At 37.9% G+C, this 17,434-nt stretch overlaps 2 protein-coding genes across 2 annotated transcripts; both read left to right on the forward strand.

Annotated features, from left to right (window-relative positions):
- Positions 1 to 189: 189 nt before the first annotated feature.
- Positions 190 to 7,123, forward strand: mlec (malectin). The gene is made up of 6 exons (XM_039663442.2): positions 190 to 562; positions 1,357 to 1,561; positions 3,752 to 3,930; positions 4,107 to 4,283; positions 5,760 to 5,817; positions 6,632 to 7,123. The coding sequence occupies exons 2-6, from the start codon at positions 1,360 to 1,362 to the stop codon at positions 6,871 to 6,873; spliced, it is 858 nt and encodes a 285-aa protein (XP_039519376.1). The 5' UTR covers positions 190 to 562; positions 1,357 to 1,359; the 3' UTR covers positions 6,874 to 7,123.
- Positions 7,124 to 10,348: 3,225 nt separating this feature from the next.
- Positions 10,349 to 15,666, forward strand: unc119b (unc-119 lipid binding chaperone B). Its single transcript, XM_039663494.2, has 5 exons — positions 10,349 to 10,685; positions 11,074 to 11,187; positions 12,080 to 12,188; positions 12,565 to 12,737; positions 15,036 to 15,666. Exons 1-5 carry the CDS (start codon positions 10,460 to 10,462, stop codon positions 15,146 to 15,148), a joined length of 735 nt encoding a protein of 244 aa, XP_039519428.2. The 5' UTR covers positions 10,349 to 10,459; the 3' UTR covers positions 15,149 to 15,666.
- Positions 15,667 to 17,434: the final 1,768 nt, after the last annotated feature.

Consider the following 17,434-nt stretch of genomic DNA (forward strand, 5'->3'; position numbering starts at 1 on the left):
GTGATTGGTCAGAATCTGTCGTATTTTACGAGCCTATTCCTATCGCGAGCAAATCAAGTCGGAGAACCTGTTACTTGGTTTTGTTTGATTGGCTGATCTCCGCAAAATCCCGCCCCCTCCGGAAACTGACTATCAAGTTAGTCTGCCTCTCCTTACTGTTCCATCCCTTCAACCTGCGCTGCTGACTGCACACATACCCACAGTACTGACGCGGCCCTCCCGGTCAGAAATTGCAGTGATTTCAGGCGCAAAAAGCTCAAAAATAACTGTGTTGAGCAGCATATAAGCGTTCAATAACCACGGTGTGATCATCTATTAAACGAGAGAGAGAGCACACGCCGTACACAGGGGTGCAGATGTGAGGGAATATACCTGCAGACTACAGCTGCCACACTGATGACAGAGCAAGAGGGAAGTCAGTTAGCCAGCTAACCACCCAGAGCTAAACTCGACTATAAGGCAGGTAATGAACGGTGATCTGGACGGCTCAACAACAACGAGCAATCCAAGCATCTGAACGGAGCCGGCCGTCCACTACAGAGAGTATTTCGCAGACTGCACAGTAAGAGTGACATAAATATTGGCTTATATTGCTTTGGGCTTTTTACACATTAAATTGTTAACCATTCTGGGCCATAGTAGGTTATCTTTTTCAAATAGACACACTGTTCATTGTTCTTCGCCCTGCTAGGTTTTGGTGTTAATCCTAGATATTCATATTTCTCACTGCACATTTGTGAAGCCTGGGTTAACCTTCTCATTTGCATATGCATGATGTCGGTAAAGCCGATTGGACGCATACAGTTCGAGACGTCCACGAGCTAACTGCTCGTTTATGTGTGTAAATGTCGCCACGTTTTAAAAAAGCTACATATTGTAAACAAAAAATAGTCTATTCATTCCGTTTTAGTCGCTATTTCACATTTTTTCTCGGACAATGAAACTAAACAGTGCGTGAAAGTTTCTTCAACTGAACGGGGCGTATGATGAATATTGAATGAGTTGAGCTGCGAGGCAGTTTATGATTGGCTGTTTGTTGCTAAACAAACTGCTGTCACAATTTTGCACACAGTCGTTTTACTCAGTGCACCATTGTTAATATAATTAGATGTTAACCTGGCTAGCCCAGGGTTAAAACTTGATGTTGACTCCAGGCATTTACAATTATCACAGGATTAAAAAATGGCCATTCACACTGCGTTTAACATCGCGTTATTGTAAGTTTTAACCCCAGGTCAAGCGCAGGGTGTAAAGCGCACGCGAGTGACAGTTGTAGTTCTAGTCTAATCCTTACAAAGCGTTTTTCCCCGCTTCTGCTTTTCTTCATTCTTTCACTTTTCCCCTTGTACTTTGCAGGCTATGAGGAGGGTGACATTGCGCTGTGCTGCCCGGCTCGTATTTGCAGCTTTGTGGCTGTTGGTGGAAGTGTGTCAGGCCGAGAGCGGGGCCCCGAGTCTGGCCGAGAGAGTCATCTGGGCTGTAAACTGCGGCGGGGACGCGCACACTGACGTGCACGGTATTAATTTTAAAAAAGATCCACTGGAAGGAAAATTGGGGAAAGGTGAGTACTTGAGTTCGTGACGGATTGCAGAGTTGTATTTTTCCTCAATATTTGACTGCAAAGAAGGGGTGGCTTTTGTATGAAGGTAAAATAATAGCAAAACTCGAGAGCATGTACAGTGAATTTGAGAACTTTTACAATACATATGTGTATTACATATAATGTATTCTAAATTTGAAGCTGCAGAGATGTAGTCACAAATGTGTAAAATGCCATTCACAGAAATACAATGACAAACTTGTGGTACATAGTTGCACTTATTCTTACGTTTTACATGTTTGTGACAACTTGTCTACAGCTTCAAATTTAGAAAGCAGGTTTGTGACTATTGTCTGCATTACATTAAATTTCAGATTTTTATTTCACAGGTTTTCACATCAGAGCTGTGAGTGTAAATTTTAGTGTTCAAGTAGTACAAATGTTTATTGTGCAAGTTCTCAAATTCATATTTACATGCTCTCAAGTTTTTACCTTCATACTATTGTTAGTGGTGGTCTTGAATGAATGAATGAGTGTCCATGTCACTCCAAACCCATATGGCTTTCTTTTTTCCATGGAACACAAAATGAGTTATTAACCAAAGATTTTTGTCTCAGTCCACATTCAATTTCATTAGAAGAAAAAGATAAAAGTAAATGATGACTGAGGTATCTTTTGTGTTCCTCTGATAAAAAGAAAATCTTATGGATACGTAAACTTGAGGGTGAGTAAAAGATGACAGAATTGTAATTTTGAGTGTACTATCCATTTAAGAAAATAATTACAAAATATTAAAGGTATTCTGGTTGCATTGTGTTTTGTTTCATTACAGTATGATTTTAAATTGTAATAAGAATGTCAATCATAAAGAACTGGTTGTCTGGTTGGCTCATAGTAGTTTGTTATTAGAGCTGTTGATCATATCAGGAAGTTCGTGTCACTTTAAAATTTGATGACTGTCACTTCCTGAGTCTGATGAGAAATGCAGTGTGCACATGTCAGGGCCTGTATCGTGCATTTTACAGCTCTGCAAAGACATGTTTATTTGTCCTATTTCACATTATTGCATCATTGTCACCAGATAATGACCAGTATTATAAAAATGGTACTTAATTTTCCATATTGGAACAAAAAGAGGTGTCTGTGAATTGTGTGAAATCCTTAAAGGGATAGTTCACTTTGAAATTAATTTTTGATATGTTTTAGCTTACCTCAAGGGCATCCAAGATGTAGGTGTCTTTGTTTCCACAGTATTGTCAATTTTGATATTTTTAGGTCAAACCGTTCGTGTCTGTCAGTCATATAATGCAGGTCTATGGTCACCACCTCAAAGAGCATGCACAGAGAAGTCCAAATGAAACATGATTTAATGACTCGTAAATGTAAGTACACATTGATGGCCTTAGACACGAAACGAGTGGTTTGTGTGAGAAAACGAACAGTATTATATTGTTTTTACCTTATGAAACCACAGTCACGTCCAAGTGATCTGAGGGCGCGGGCGCTTTGGTCTGCGCAATTGCCGGAAAGCCCCGGAAGTGATCTCAACCGCGTGTACGTCACTCATTGTTTACACAGAGATTTCAGAAGTGTTACCCTTCCTTCACTGTGATGATCTAAACATATTTAGATACAGGAAATCGCACTGGAAGATGATTTCGATATATCGACAGATATTGTTTATTTTTTTTCGCAACCACGCAAGAGATCACTTCCGGCGCTTGCGCAGAGCGAAAGCATCTGCGCCCTCAGATCACTTGGAGGTTGCTGTGGTTACAAGAGGTAAAAACTATATAAATACTATTCGTTTTCTCACACAACCCGCTCGTTTCGTGTCTTAGGCCATCAATGTGTACTTACATTTACGAGTCATTAAATCATGTTTTATTTGGACTTCTCTGTGCATGCTCTTTGAGGTGGTGACCATAGACCTCCATTATATGACTGACAGTGACGGACAAGAACGGTTTGACCTAAAAATATCAAAATTGAAAATACTGCGGAAACAAAGACACCTACATCTTGGATGCCCTTGAGGTAAGCTAAAACATATAAAAAATTAATTTCAAAGTGAACTAATTTCTAAGTGAACTATCCCTTTAATCTGGTTTGACATTTGCCAGCATGTTATAAAATAATAAATGGGACAACACTTGCGCACAAACTCACCACTTGGCTCTGCTGGTGTTTTTTTTCCCCACCTTGCTCCAGCATCAGACTATGGTGTCCGTCTGCCAATCCTGCGCTCCAGCCCGGAGGATCAGATTCTCTACCAGACGGAGCGATACAACGAGGATACATTTGGTTATGAAGTACCCATTAGAGAAGAAGGAGACTACATACTGGTCATGAAATATGCTGAGGTTTACTTTGCTCAGTCTCAACAAAAGGTATGCATTTTGCTCACATCCATGGTGCACACAATAACTCTTGGTAATCGATATTTGAACGTGGTTATGATTAATAATTCATGATATTCCAAGGTATCCATTTCATAGTTTTCCCTCATCTCTTTCTCTCTTATCCTTTTATTGTCTTTTGAAACCCCTTTGTTTGCTTTTCTCAGGTTTTTGATGTGCGTTTAAATGGCCATGTTGTGGTGAAGGATCTGGATATCTTTGACCGTGTGGGTCACAGCACGGCTCATGATGAAATAGTGCCATTCTCGATAAAAAAAGGAAAACTGAGTGTGCACGGTGAAGTTTCCACTTTTAATGGAAAACTCTCAGTAGAGTTTGTTAAGGTAAGAGTCTACCCTACATTTTCCTATTACCTATATGGATCTGCTGGTCCGTGTGAGAGAGTGTCATTAGATGTTTCCATCCAGTGTTTTTTATTTTATTTTTTATGTGCATTTTGGAATATTGCATTGGATATGCCCATGATGCACATAAATTCTAAAGATATGCATAAAACGTATTTGCTCAATTGATTACTTTTTTAATCCGATAAGAAGACATGCGCATTAACTATCGTGGAAACACATTTACCAAATAAATCCCTCGGTGAAGAGACGACTCAACGCCTGCGATATGTTATGGCGCCGTTTTATACATAAACAATATTTATATTTAATATTTATATATATAAACAAGATGAATGTAAGCCAGAAGAGAACTGGCCCCCGACTGAGCCTGGGTTCTCCCAAGGTTTTTTCTCCATCCAATCCTTGCCACTGTCGCCTTGTTTTTGGCTTGATTTTGGCTTGCTTAGTTGGGGTTATTTAATATTTAATATTTAACAATATTATTGATTTGTGTTGTACTACTTTCATGTTATCACTGTGAAGCTGCTTTGATACAATCTGTATTGTGAAAAGCGCTATATAAATAAATGTGACTTGAATTGACTTGACTCGATGCACAGCCAAAAAGTCATGTGACTTTTTAATGACTGACCCCAAACCTTTGATTATAGTATAGATTTACCAATAACAAGATATCTTTCACATGAACAGAATGCAAGTTACTCAACGGTTTCCGCTTCAGTGTGGTAAAATCCCTAAAACATAACTCTTTCAGTGACAGTTATGCAGCCATCTTTTATTGAATAAACCAGACATTTGTCAATTAAATAATAAGCCTTGTTATTTATTTTCTTTTACCTAAAGGAATATTGATCGATTATTGTGATGAAGTTGTCCAGTCACACACACTGAAGCTTAGTATTTCCAAGAAGACGAATTCTGTCAAAACTAATTGTTTCTTGGAGCGTTTTTTTGTTCCAGCAGTTGTGTAATTTAATTGATCATTTCAAAGCAGTTCCCTTTTTCTTATGTAAACAACAAATGGTTTTAGCTTGTGGGGTTTCTGTCAGCCATTAGTCTCTGTTCAACCACGCACATTGAGCATGACGACGGAAATCCAGAGGGAAGGTGACATTAATGGATATGAGGATACGACACACATTAGCGCATATGTCTTGTGTATTATGCTTTTGCACCTGCCGTTATGCAGTGCTTTGACAAATTGTGTCCGGACTGTCCGAACCGGTTGCACAGTATTTGTATCTGTTTTGAGGTTCAAAACCGATGGTGCAGAGAGCCCCATAACTGACCTTTTGCGACGCCTCGGGCTTTTATTCACTGTTAGAAGCTCTGCAGGCCAACCGCCACACAGAATATACTAGAATTGATTTGCATGTTTTCTCCATGTGTTTGCATGCATTCATCCACTGTAAGCACTGTGAACCCTAATCTATCTATCTCATGTGTCCACAGGGTTACTATGACAACCCAAAAATATGTGCACTATACGTGATGAAGGGCAAGCTAGAGGGTAAGAGGAACCCCTGGGATTGGTTGGGTTGCAATGGGTTGTCCATCTCATAGACCTCTTGGATTCATAATGTGAGAATCGCAGAGTTTAGTCATAAAACTGGAATTTGCTGTATAACGTGTAATGTCATGGAATTTGGCAAATTTTGGATTAATAAACCAGAAGAAGGGCTGCACACTTAAATTATATATAGTACTAGTGTTTTTTTTAAATTAAAGAGCAACGGCTGTTTGGCATGTTTTTCATGTCTCTTTATGAATGAGTACCCCGTTTTGTTTACTACAAATGCTTTTTTTATTTATTTATCAAGGATTTTCATATTTTTTCCATGTTTTAACAACATTTCATAGGGCCCTATCACTGTACAAATTTTAATAAATTATTAAATAAACTTTTAATTCTTTTTTTTTATTAGACATGCTTTTTGATTATTTAAATTTAATCAAACCATTCAAAAGAATTCAGAAAATAACAGGAAATTTGTAAAAAGCAGAATTCGCGGGAAAATAAAACTGATAAAATAAAATATTTAAAATGTTTTTTTTTATTATAAGTTTCATTATTTTAATTAGACAAGTAATATTTAGATTTTTACACGTGTAAGACATACAAAATTTAGTTTAGCCATTAACCGGATCCATAAAAATGAAAGCGGAAAAAATTAATCCAAATTAAAATGGAATAAAATAGAATTTGGGGAGGGGGAAATGAAAAATGATTTCAGAATGCTCTACTCTTTGTATCCATTATCTGTTTTTTTTTTTTTGTTTTTTTTTTGCACTTTCTTATAACTGTTTTCTGCTTTATTTCTAAGATGTGCCAAAACTACAGCCACATCCTGGACTAGAAAAGAGGGAGGAAGAGGAGGAGGAAGAGGAGGAAGGGGAGGGTGTAGAAGGCGAAAAGAAGAGCCCCTCCACCTCTCCAAAGAATCCGGTTCGCTCCGGGCCGCGCACCCCCAACCCGTACGCCGCTGACAACAGCAGCCTGATGTTCCCTATACTCGTGGCGTTCGGGGTCTTCATCCCAACCCTCTTCTGCCTCTGCCGCCTTTGAGGGTTACAAGCGAACAAGAGGGAGAGAGAGGAGAAAGGACGGACATCAGGCTGTTGAGGGGTGGGGGGAGGGGCGCACAGCCGTGGGGACAGGCAGAAATATAGACTGACATCACAACCGACAGAGAGAGAGAGCAAATTACGGGCGAGGGACATGCAGAAACGAGGAGGTTTCAGATATTGCTGGTTTTTTAAAAAGAGGTGACCCTGAAAATACATGGATTTCGAATGCGAGTTCATTTTGTGCGTGTGTTTGTGCTTGTGTTTGTACACATTTAATACCAATTTTAGTTCGAGGAGAACCAAGATGTACCGATTAAATGCACATACAAGCACAGGGCTGACCACTTTACAAACCTGGTTTGTCTGGTCTAGCAGGAGTTACCGAGGAAAAGTTGAGGACACTCCTAGATCACGTGTCCCAACTCATGGAAAGTTATTGGCAAGGAGCTTTTTTCTCTGATCATCTGTGGTGTTGATCTGCTAGGGTTTTTTTTTTTCTGTTGCTCTGTTGGGAGCAGAAATGGTACAAAAGTTTTCAGAACCCTTTTTGACACTTTGTCAATCATTTGGTTAATCTAAACCGGAGTGGCGAATCAGAAAGCGTTTTTGTGTTCTTAGATGATTTGAGACCATGGTTTCTATTTCCCTCACAATCATACAAGCTTCTCTCATTAATTTCCTGTAGCTTCTTTCATTGTTTGTAAGATTTGAAAAGCATATCACACATTTTCAGACCACAGCTGCACAAAGGAGATACTATAGAAATGATTTTTTTTTCCCATTTACAGAGACATTTTGGTCTCTGAATAACTGCATGCGTTCGTTATTAAAAGAGAGCAGAATTGTTTCCCTTTCTAGGTGGAAACATGAGTCCGTAACAGAGGGTCTTTAATACACTGGCCTTTGGGTTCCAGAAACTAGGATTGTATTATTGGATTAATGTGCATTTTATAGTGTTATTCCTTTAATTTCTCATCTCTCATTGGTACATGATGTGTCTGGGATAGCATCTTAGAATTGGCGTCTTAAGTGACATTTCAAGGGCTCGGTCACCTATCACACGGTGAAACGAACGATGGATGCTTTACCATGTTTGCTTTTGCCACAGTTCATTTCCTCTTGGTTCAACCAGACAGGCCGTTTTCAACAACACCACTAAAGATACTTGGATTAGCGGCTCACAGGAAACCACCAGAATGCTTGTGGCGGAAGAACACAGATACATGCCTGCCTGCCACACACTGTGAAAGAGTCCTCACGATGGCAAAGTTCAGTGCTGTCATATAGCTACTTATTTGCGTATGTTGAGTGAACTTTTGCATTCCAACTCGTCCATCGCTCTCTGCATATTCATAACTGGTATAGTTTTATCATGTCTTGCTGCTTTAGATTGTTTGCATCCCTCGCTGCTTGTTCCCCCTTATTTGGTTTTCGAAATTCTCCTTTTTGTTTCGCTCATGCAAGCCTGCCTTAAAATGTGATTTAGTGTGCTATCAAGAGACCAACTCTCACACTGCTGAAACATCAGACCACAATCGAGTGCTCACGCCACTGCTGTCTGATTGTCCTCTTGTGTGAATTTGTAACTTATCTTGGCCTTCACCTTCTCTGAGAGGGCAGGTTTTGCCTTGGTTTAGTGAAACAATCATAAAAACATCCAGGCAACTGTTTTCATTTATCGGAGTTGCAGAACGTTGATTGCTTATCGTCGCCAAAGTCATTTTCTTTTCTTAAAAACTTTTACACGGTGCATGTGTATATAAGGTACTTGGTTCGTTGTGCCATACGGTTAATTTTCTCTTTTTTTTTTTCATTCATATAATTACTATTGGGGTTTCTGGGTTCTAAAATATCTGGTCGAGTGGAAGACTGGCCTTGAAAAATAGTTTGGTTGTGAATCATGATAATGGTTTAATTTGCATCCACATAGACGTACTGACCGATCGTCAGAAAGAGCTTGGATTGTATTGAGGTTTGTTAATTTACAGTTGGTTTTTTTATGTTGTATAATTTAAACAAAAGGGTTTGAATATAAAAAAAAAAATATTGAAAGACTTTATTTTCCAGGAAGTAGTTGATTTTTTTTTTTTTTTTAATTTCCTCAGGATCTTTATTTGTATTTTTTTATGATGAGTTTTTACTAGTGTGAATTATTGCACTGCCTGGTGTTGTTTTAAAATCATTTTTTTTGTGTGTGTGTGTGATTGTTTTATTTTTGTCAAGCATTGTGTACTTTTGATTCCTTGTTGCCTTAAATTTGAATACATCCTTGTGTGCTTTACCATTTTTGTTCTCTGATCTTTATTTCTGTAGGTTGAGTTAATGCATGGTTGTTGAGCTTTTCATTGTTTTGTCATCTGAAAAACAGGTTGTTCAGTTTTTGTTTTTTTCTGCACAGATGCACAACTTCATGGACAATAGCCAAAGACCACATGGAGGCCTTTCATTGTGTCCTCCTTCATGAAGAGCTCATGTGTATTACTCCATCCACATCACACCAACTGCTGCGTTTATGAGGCATGTCGTTTCTGTGTTTTATAATGTTAGTCATGTTAAATTCCCTGTCCCCTCTTTAGCCTCCCTCAGAACTGAAGAGAACATGAACTGGTGAAATAGTATTGGAAAAGTTACCTGCCCAAAATGTCTTTAAAGAAGGTTTCTGAAGTGGGAACTGCAAATTATTGCTGTTTCTTTTTAATAAATGTGCTATTTTATCTATCTGGCCTTAAAGGTATTTTTAATGAGGTCATTTTCATTGTTTCATTCATAAGTCGGTTAACAATTATATAGTTCAACTTGAGATTATAAATCAATTCTATAAATATTGAGATTGTAATGTATTTTTACTAATGTTGTGAACAATTAATTTATAATAATGAACAAAATTATCAAAAATAGTAAACAATATATATAAAAGAAATCTTAATTTTTGTACTAACATAGTGTCTTTACCAAAAGCTGAAGTTTCCTTAATAAATGAACATTACATTTAAACTGTAAAAAAAGTTCCAGAGTTAAAAATATAAACAAACATTTTTTTTGAACCAATAAAGAGCCTTACGAAAAGCTAATGGCTGCTGATTCAATGAACAATTCATTTACAAAAAAAGTTACAATTAGTTAAGAAACAGGTAGATTTAGTAAAACGAATAATGAATTAAAAATGTAGAAAAATAAGATGAATTAAAAAAATGTGATCATGTGCTTTTATTTTCATTTATAAGAAAAACAAAATGAAAACAAGACTTAATAACTGGCTTATAGAAAATTAGATTAAATGGATAGAGGCTAAATACTTCAAATAAAATAATAGTTAGACTGGCTCAAAAGAATAATAACTTTATAAAGAAAACTTTTTTTAATAAACTGACGTGAGCTGATGGGGGAAACTTGAGAAAGCAAACAGAAATTACGGTAACCATAGCAACTTTCGAACGCCTTCAGCCAATCAGAGCGCAGTCCCGTCGGCGTAGGTTCTCCATAGTGACGCGCTACGCCATCTTGCAATATCAGCGAGCGCCGAGTTCAGTAGAGACGCTGATTAGTTTGCGCTTCAACGCTACACCAAGGGAAATTTCGGAGAGATGAACAGTCAGAGCTCCCGCAACGAAACGGCAGCCGCCGCCGTTAACGGCTCGGATTCAGCGGCGGCGGCTTCCCGAGAGCGTAAAACTGGAGGCGGCGTTCTGAAAAGGCTGAAATCGCGACGAAATCAAGTGGACCGACGGCCTGTAACGGAGGAAGAGCTGCGGTCGCTGGGGAGAGACATCACTCCGGATGAAGTTTTGGGACTCCGCGCAGTCACTCGCGGTAAGAGCTGTGGGACAGCGCTATGATACCCGCTTCATCTCACAACTCTTCAGATGCTCTCAATGTACATGTGCTATGAGTAACAGCACCTTCTGAGTAACGTTACATGTGTTTGTTTACTTAGCTACTTTATATAGTAAGAGGCCCAATCCATGCAAGATATTTTAATGAGTTTCGAGAGAGACTGAGAGAGCACTTAATGTCTATTTTAAACATGACCAATTAAACACTGGATACTGCATCATGTTAGGAGTATTGCTAAATAGTTTTCTCAGTGCACAGATTCTTGCATGTGTTTACTCAAGTCTTTTATTCAGAGATTACTAGTATATACTATGTGTTCCTCCCATGTATTACTGAAGTACATGCCACATTTTTCTCTCCACAGACTATCTTTGTAAACTAGAGGACAACATCTACAACATTGACTTCACACGCTTCAAGATCAGAGACCTGGAAACAGGGACAGTTCTTTTTGAGATTGCCAAACCGCCACACTGTGGTACGTTTCCTTTCTTTGTCCTCAAGTTAAACTAATAGATGACACCACACAATGGTTCTTTTATCACAACTTACTTTTATTACTTTTAACGCAAGTGAGTTTTTTCTTTCGACAACCTTATTTTTAATAATAGTGCCATAACTGGATCTTACGGTAAAAAGACAGACTTGTTGCACTTCTCAAATCATTTAGTGTTTAAACCCTGTGCTTTAATTACAGTCGACCTCAAGCTTGTATTCAGATTTGCCTCCATACAATCAACAACCGATGGATAGAGATTAGAGAGCCACAACCTACATTTTTCTTTACTTTTTCAATAATGCATATCAAAATTCAGAAGAAAAGATATGCCGCTACTTAGGTTACAACACAACTTCTATGGTATCAAATTTATTTAGAGGTTTCTGCTGTCATGGACTATTGAAATATGAGGGAATTTTTGACATACTTTTGTTCATAAATAAGTATAGTAGTATAAAGTAATCTCTATAAAAAGATTTAAAGATTATACGTATGCCGTAATCATGAACAGTTGGAAAAGTAATAGAAATTGATCGGTCAAAAGGGGTTTGTTGTTTTATTATTATAGGTTTTGTTCATATTTTGAATTAGATTTTATTTTTATATTTTCTGTTTCATTTGAATTGAATTAAAAGTTTTAGGAGTTTTTGTTTACTTTTTAAAATATGCCTATAGTTTTTTATTAAAATTGTTTATTTTGTTTTAGTTAGTACTTCAACAAATGAAAAAATATGTTTCCTTGACTACTAGCTGAAATAAAATAATTTTAAATTAAGTAAATAAAAGTAATAAAATGCGTTTTTAATTATTTAGTTATAGTTCACTATAATAACCCTGACTCATACACTCTTTTTCAACTTGTTGCATTCAGACCTTAATGAGGAGGATGAGGAAAACGGAGATGTTGACACCAGTGCCGGGCGTTTCGTTCGATACCAGTTCACAGCGGCGTTCCTTAAGTTGCGCACAGTCGGAGCCACGTAAGTCTGTCGGACATGTGCGTTCTGCTGTGTAAACAAACTTCCGTGGCCCTGAAATCCAGTTGACCAGCTCATGTTTTGAAACAAAGGAGCTTGTGTCATCGGCTCTGCAACACTTCTTGCACAATGTTATTGTTATTAGCCAAATCCCACAGAAATCATGAATAAATCGTGATGTTGGCCTCAGTAATGCTGTAAACATAAGCCAACTTCAGTCTGTGAGGTCTATCATCATGTTTTCTTTTTAAATTAGTGTTATTGCATGACATTAAGCACTTGTTTAGCAATAAACAAACTGACTTGAATGGGTTTTTAGTGCATGGATTGATTGTGCATTGATATGTAACATCTCTTATCTCCTTTCACACTCTCTTAGTGTGGAGTTCACAGTTGGCGATCGACCGGTTACCAATTTCAGAATGATTGAGAGGCATTATTTTCAAGACCGCCTCCTGAAGAATTTTGACTTTGACTTCGGCTTCTGTATCCCGAACAGTCGGAACACGTGCGAACATATTTACGAGTTCCCTCAGCTTCCAGATGACCTCAGTGAGTGTTTTGAACTAACTCTATACTCCTGTAATGAATATATCAGGGCCCGTATTCATAAAGATTCTAAGAATCCTCTTAGAAAACTCTTAACTTAGCTTAAAAGCTTTTTTGTAGGAGTATTTGGGTTTTGGGACTGATCTGAGAGCAACTCTGAGTAAGGAAAAGACAAAAACTTTCATCTTAGTGAGGAGGCAGGGCTGACCCCGTCGTAAGTATGACACAATCTTTTGAAGACTGATTGGTTGGTTGTTCAAGAAGGAAAATAAGAGTGATTTTAAGTATAGGGTCTATTCTAAGCCTTCACTTTGAAATTGCATGCATCATTTTTCCTATTTGATCGTTCTCAAACATTATGTGTATAAAAATCCTTTTTTATTTACCATGCTGTCCATTTCCTATGAGGTATTTGATTCACTAAGAATGCTAAAAATTGTTCCACTCTTTCCAATTACACTGATTGATGGCATGTCTATTTCAGTGCTGGTTTCAATGTAACAAACATGACATCAAAACAAAGACGGCAGAGAAAGCCCGACTGGACAGATGAACAGTGTTTACTGTTAGCCCAGTTGGTGGATGAACACAAGGCCATCATTAAAGGAACATTCGGGCCGGGTGTCAATATATAGTGTCTTATTAACTCAATGTCATCCATTGTCTGTAACACATTTCTCCTCCCATCTCTCCTCTGCTAAAGAAACTCTTAAAAGTCCTCATCTGTACTTCTAACAATTTGGACCTTAGGACCTCTTTTAAGGGTTAAGATGCTTTCTGAATTACTTTTTTAATAATTTTAAGAGTAAACGGCCATATTTCTAAGAATTTTCTATGAATTTTGTCACTAGGAGCTACTCTTTGCTAGCCTGGTTAAAACCAGACCATTCTCAGTTGTAACTGAGTTATGGCCTGGCAAAGCGTCATAGACGAATCATTTCCAGAGGGGCGTCACGGATAGACCTAAAACCAATCGGAGCGATGAAGGAGATGACGTATGCAGAGAGGCGGCCGGTAGAGAAACATCTCCAGGTGTTCTTTGCTCGGTTTTTAACAAAAAGGAAACGTTCAAATTGCTTAAAACAGACGCGATAGCTGATTCGAACGAGTGAAGTTCGATGGCGGCATCCATCTTTGTAATGTAGGCTACAAAATCTGCTTCACAATCCCAGCGCTGTCGTCATCGTGTAAAGCCCGCCCCAATGTTTCTGATTGGTGCCGTGATTTCGATGGATTGGAAATGGGCTTGAATGAGCTCTTTGCCAGACTAACTTTTAGAGTAAATTTAAATTTGCTGGAAGTTGGGTTTTCCCAGGCTAACTCTTTGCATTAAGGTTTTTTTATGAATACAGGCCCAGCTCTTTTAGTTCCTAAACCAGACGTGCTGTTTTGTTCGTTTTTTGTTTTGCTTTACTAAACTACAATTTAATTGAATTTAAAGGAGTAGTTCACTTTAAAAAAAAAAACTTTTGCTGATAATTTACACACCCCCATGTCATCCAAGATGTCCATGTCTTTCTTTCTTCAGTCAAAAATGAAAAGATTCCAGGATTTTTCTCCATATAATGCACTTTACTGGTAACCAAATGGTTCATTTAAAAAAAAAACAATGTTTAGGTCTGTGATGCGTGTCCGTGACTCTCCTGTTCGAACTCATTCATCAAAATGAACGAATCTTTGCCCAAGTCAATTCGTTCATTTTGTTTGTTGAATGAACCAAATGACACGAAAAAAAGATTCGTTAATTTTGACAATCGAGTTCGAACAAGAGAGTCACGAACGCACAGAACAGAGCAAGGCGACCATTCGAGCTTATAAAACTTAAACTTTGTTATTTTGTTTTTAAATGAGCGATCGTTTCGCTTGATAAGACCCTTATTCATCGTCTGGAATCATTTAAAGCCCTTTCAACAGTTTGCAGTTTGTACTGAAACTGTCTTTTGGACCTTGAACCGTTTGGTTACCAGTAAAGTGTATTATATGGAGAAAAATCCTGGAATGTTTTCATCAAAAACTGAAGAAAGAATGACATGGGGGTGAGTAAATTATTAGAAACAGTTTTTTTAAAAGTGAACTGTTCCTTTAACAGATTTAAAGATTTTTTTACTTTGAAATTTTGTCTCATTTTCCAGTAATAATATCTATAAATGATTAATTTATACAAGTAACACATTGACCTGTCTTTGTCTAACATCTCGCTTGTCCTGTCAGGCTTGTATCAAATTTCTTGCCAACGCTCAGATAGAGGACAGCGCATGTTTGTTTTAATTTGTTAAAGTGGCGTTCCTTTGTTTCCTGCAGTACGGTTGATGATTGAACACCCGTATGAGACCAGATCAGACAGCTTCTACTTTGTGGACAACAAACTCATCATGCACAACAAGGCAGACTACGCTTACAACGGGGGCCAGTAGTGCTGCTTCAGTAGGAAACATGACCTAAGTTTGTTGGAGTGACCGTGTGGTTTTGCTTGGTGTTTGCGTGGAATGCAAATACAGGACCGTCTCCTCGCTACCAACAACACAGTGTTGTCACCAGCATTATGATCTGGCAGCATCGACCCACCCAACTGGAAATGACCATTCCTTCTATGAAGTTCCTGCATTCCACTGACTTCACACACTACTTGTGGGTTTGGTCAAAAAAACAAAACAAAAGAAGAAAAAGCGGAGCCTTTCTCCTCGACTAGCCGGAACTGAAGAATTCCTGTCCTGTCATCCTGCTTTAGGGGCGACTACAATAGAAGAGTTGTTGTTTTGTAATGTTTGTTCTCTTATGTCTTGCACCCAACACCACCATGTGTCTTGTTTTGTGAGATTTTTAAAGCTCTGAAGTCCTGTTAACCGAACTGAATCTTAATGGGGTCTTTCTATGCTACAGCTTTGATACATAAATCTTTGGTTATTAAACAAAAAAAGGGTTTTTGCACAGATTTGCAGTTTTTGTAGTTCATTAAAGGGGTAGAACGGCATTACTGGGGTATATCGTCACTGAGATTGCAACACTCGGACACGTGATCAGGGTTAGGATGTCCACACAGTTCAGTTAAAGAGGATGTGATCTGTTTTCACCCTAATCCTATAAAGGGGGTGTTTACATGACCCTTTAAAACTTACGTTTTTTTGGCTGATCGTTTAGGACGTTTTGCAGGCCTGAAAACGCTAACATTTGAAAACGGGTTTCTTAGTTGCAAGTTTTTGAAAATGATACCGTTATCGCCACCTTTTAAACTACAAAAACACGGATTTGTTAAAACGGTGGCGTCTTGCGCATACATATGTGTTCAATCTATTGGCGCGTAGTGTTTCTTTACAAAGGGACATCGCCAACTACTAGCCTGGCAGCAGAACACAGCGTTGTTGTTTTTTTGGGTTGTTTTCGCAGATTCGTGTGAACAGGGATTGTTTTGACAATGGTGTTGTCTGTATGTGGACAACGCAAAGGAAAAACTTCCATTTTTAGTACTTCGTTGTTGTTGTAAAACGTACCCTAAAATAGCTGCAGTGATTTATGTAACTACACTGCCGGTCAAAAGTTTGGGGTCTGTAAGATTTGAAAATGTTTTTGAAAGAAGCCTCTTATGCTCACCAAGGCTGCATGTATTTGATCATAAAATACAGTAATATTATTACAATTTTATTTTAAAATGTAATTTATTCATGTGATGGAATTTTCTGCGTCACTACTCCAGTCTTCAGTTTCACATGATCCTTTAAAAATCATTTTAATATTAGGCTGATTAGAACCAGACGATATTATCGGCCGATATTTGGCATTTTCCAAACTATCGGTATCGGCAGTTATAATGGCCGATAAAGGGTTAGGGTTAGGATTTTAATATCGATACAATATCGGATTTTAAAACCCCAAAATATCTGTATCGGTATCGGCCTTCAAAATCCTTTATCGGTCGGGCTCTAATGGTGATTTGATGCTCAAGAAACATTTCTTATTATCAATGTTGAAAACGTGTTTCATACAATTTTTTTATAGGTAAACACATTTATTTCAGGATTCTTGTTGAATAGAAAGTTCAAAAGAACAGCATTTATATGAAAAACATTTGTAACATTATAAACGTCTTTACTGTCACTTTTGAGCAATTTACTGCATCCGTGCTGAATAAAAGTATTAATATCTTTTTTTTTAACTAACCCCAAAATGTTCAACCCTAAACTGACCATTTTATAATGTACTTTGTTTTATTTTCGTCTATCTGCTTTATGTCAAGTCAAACAAAAGTGGGCTTTTCTTATGGTGTGTAGTTTCAGTCCTGTCGCGATCTGGCCGTAGAGCATCTGTATGTGTCATGTAGAGGGTTTTTAATGTCAGGCTCAGCTGTGCATACATTCGGAAACCATGTTTTCACTCGTGTCACACACAGAAAGGGATGGGATTCCCAACATGGTGTCCTTGTGCACCTTTCAAGCTGTTCAGCCTCTTTCAGAGCTTTGATGTTTACCTCTGATCTAATTCTGATTCATGATGTTTAATAGCGGTTGTGAATTAGGTGATGTGATTGGTGGAAACATTCAATTAAAAAAGCTTCTGGATACCCACCAAGAAATGCCTAACTTTACATTTTTAATAAATGTGATGGTTGTAAGATACCCATTGTTATTCATTCACAAAGTCACTCATCAACTCTCAAAATATTCACACAAACAAGTCAGAATGTCCGGTGACTTTCTTACATTTTT

Source organism: Pimephales promelas, chromosome 14, assembly GCF_988280905.1.
Source record: "Pimephales promelas chromosome 14, fPimPro1.hap1.1, whole genome shotgun sequence".
Lineage (NCBI taxonomy): Eukaryota > Metazoa > Chordata > Actinopteri > Cypriniformes > Leuciscidae > Pimephales > Pimephales promelas.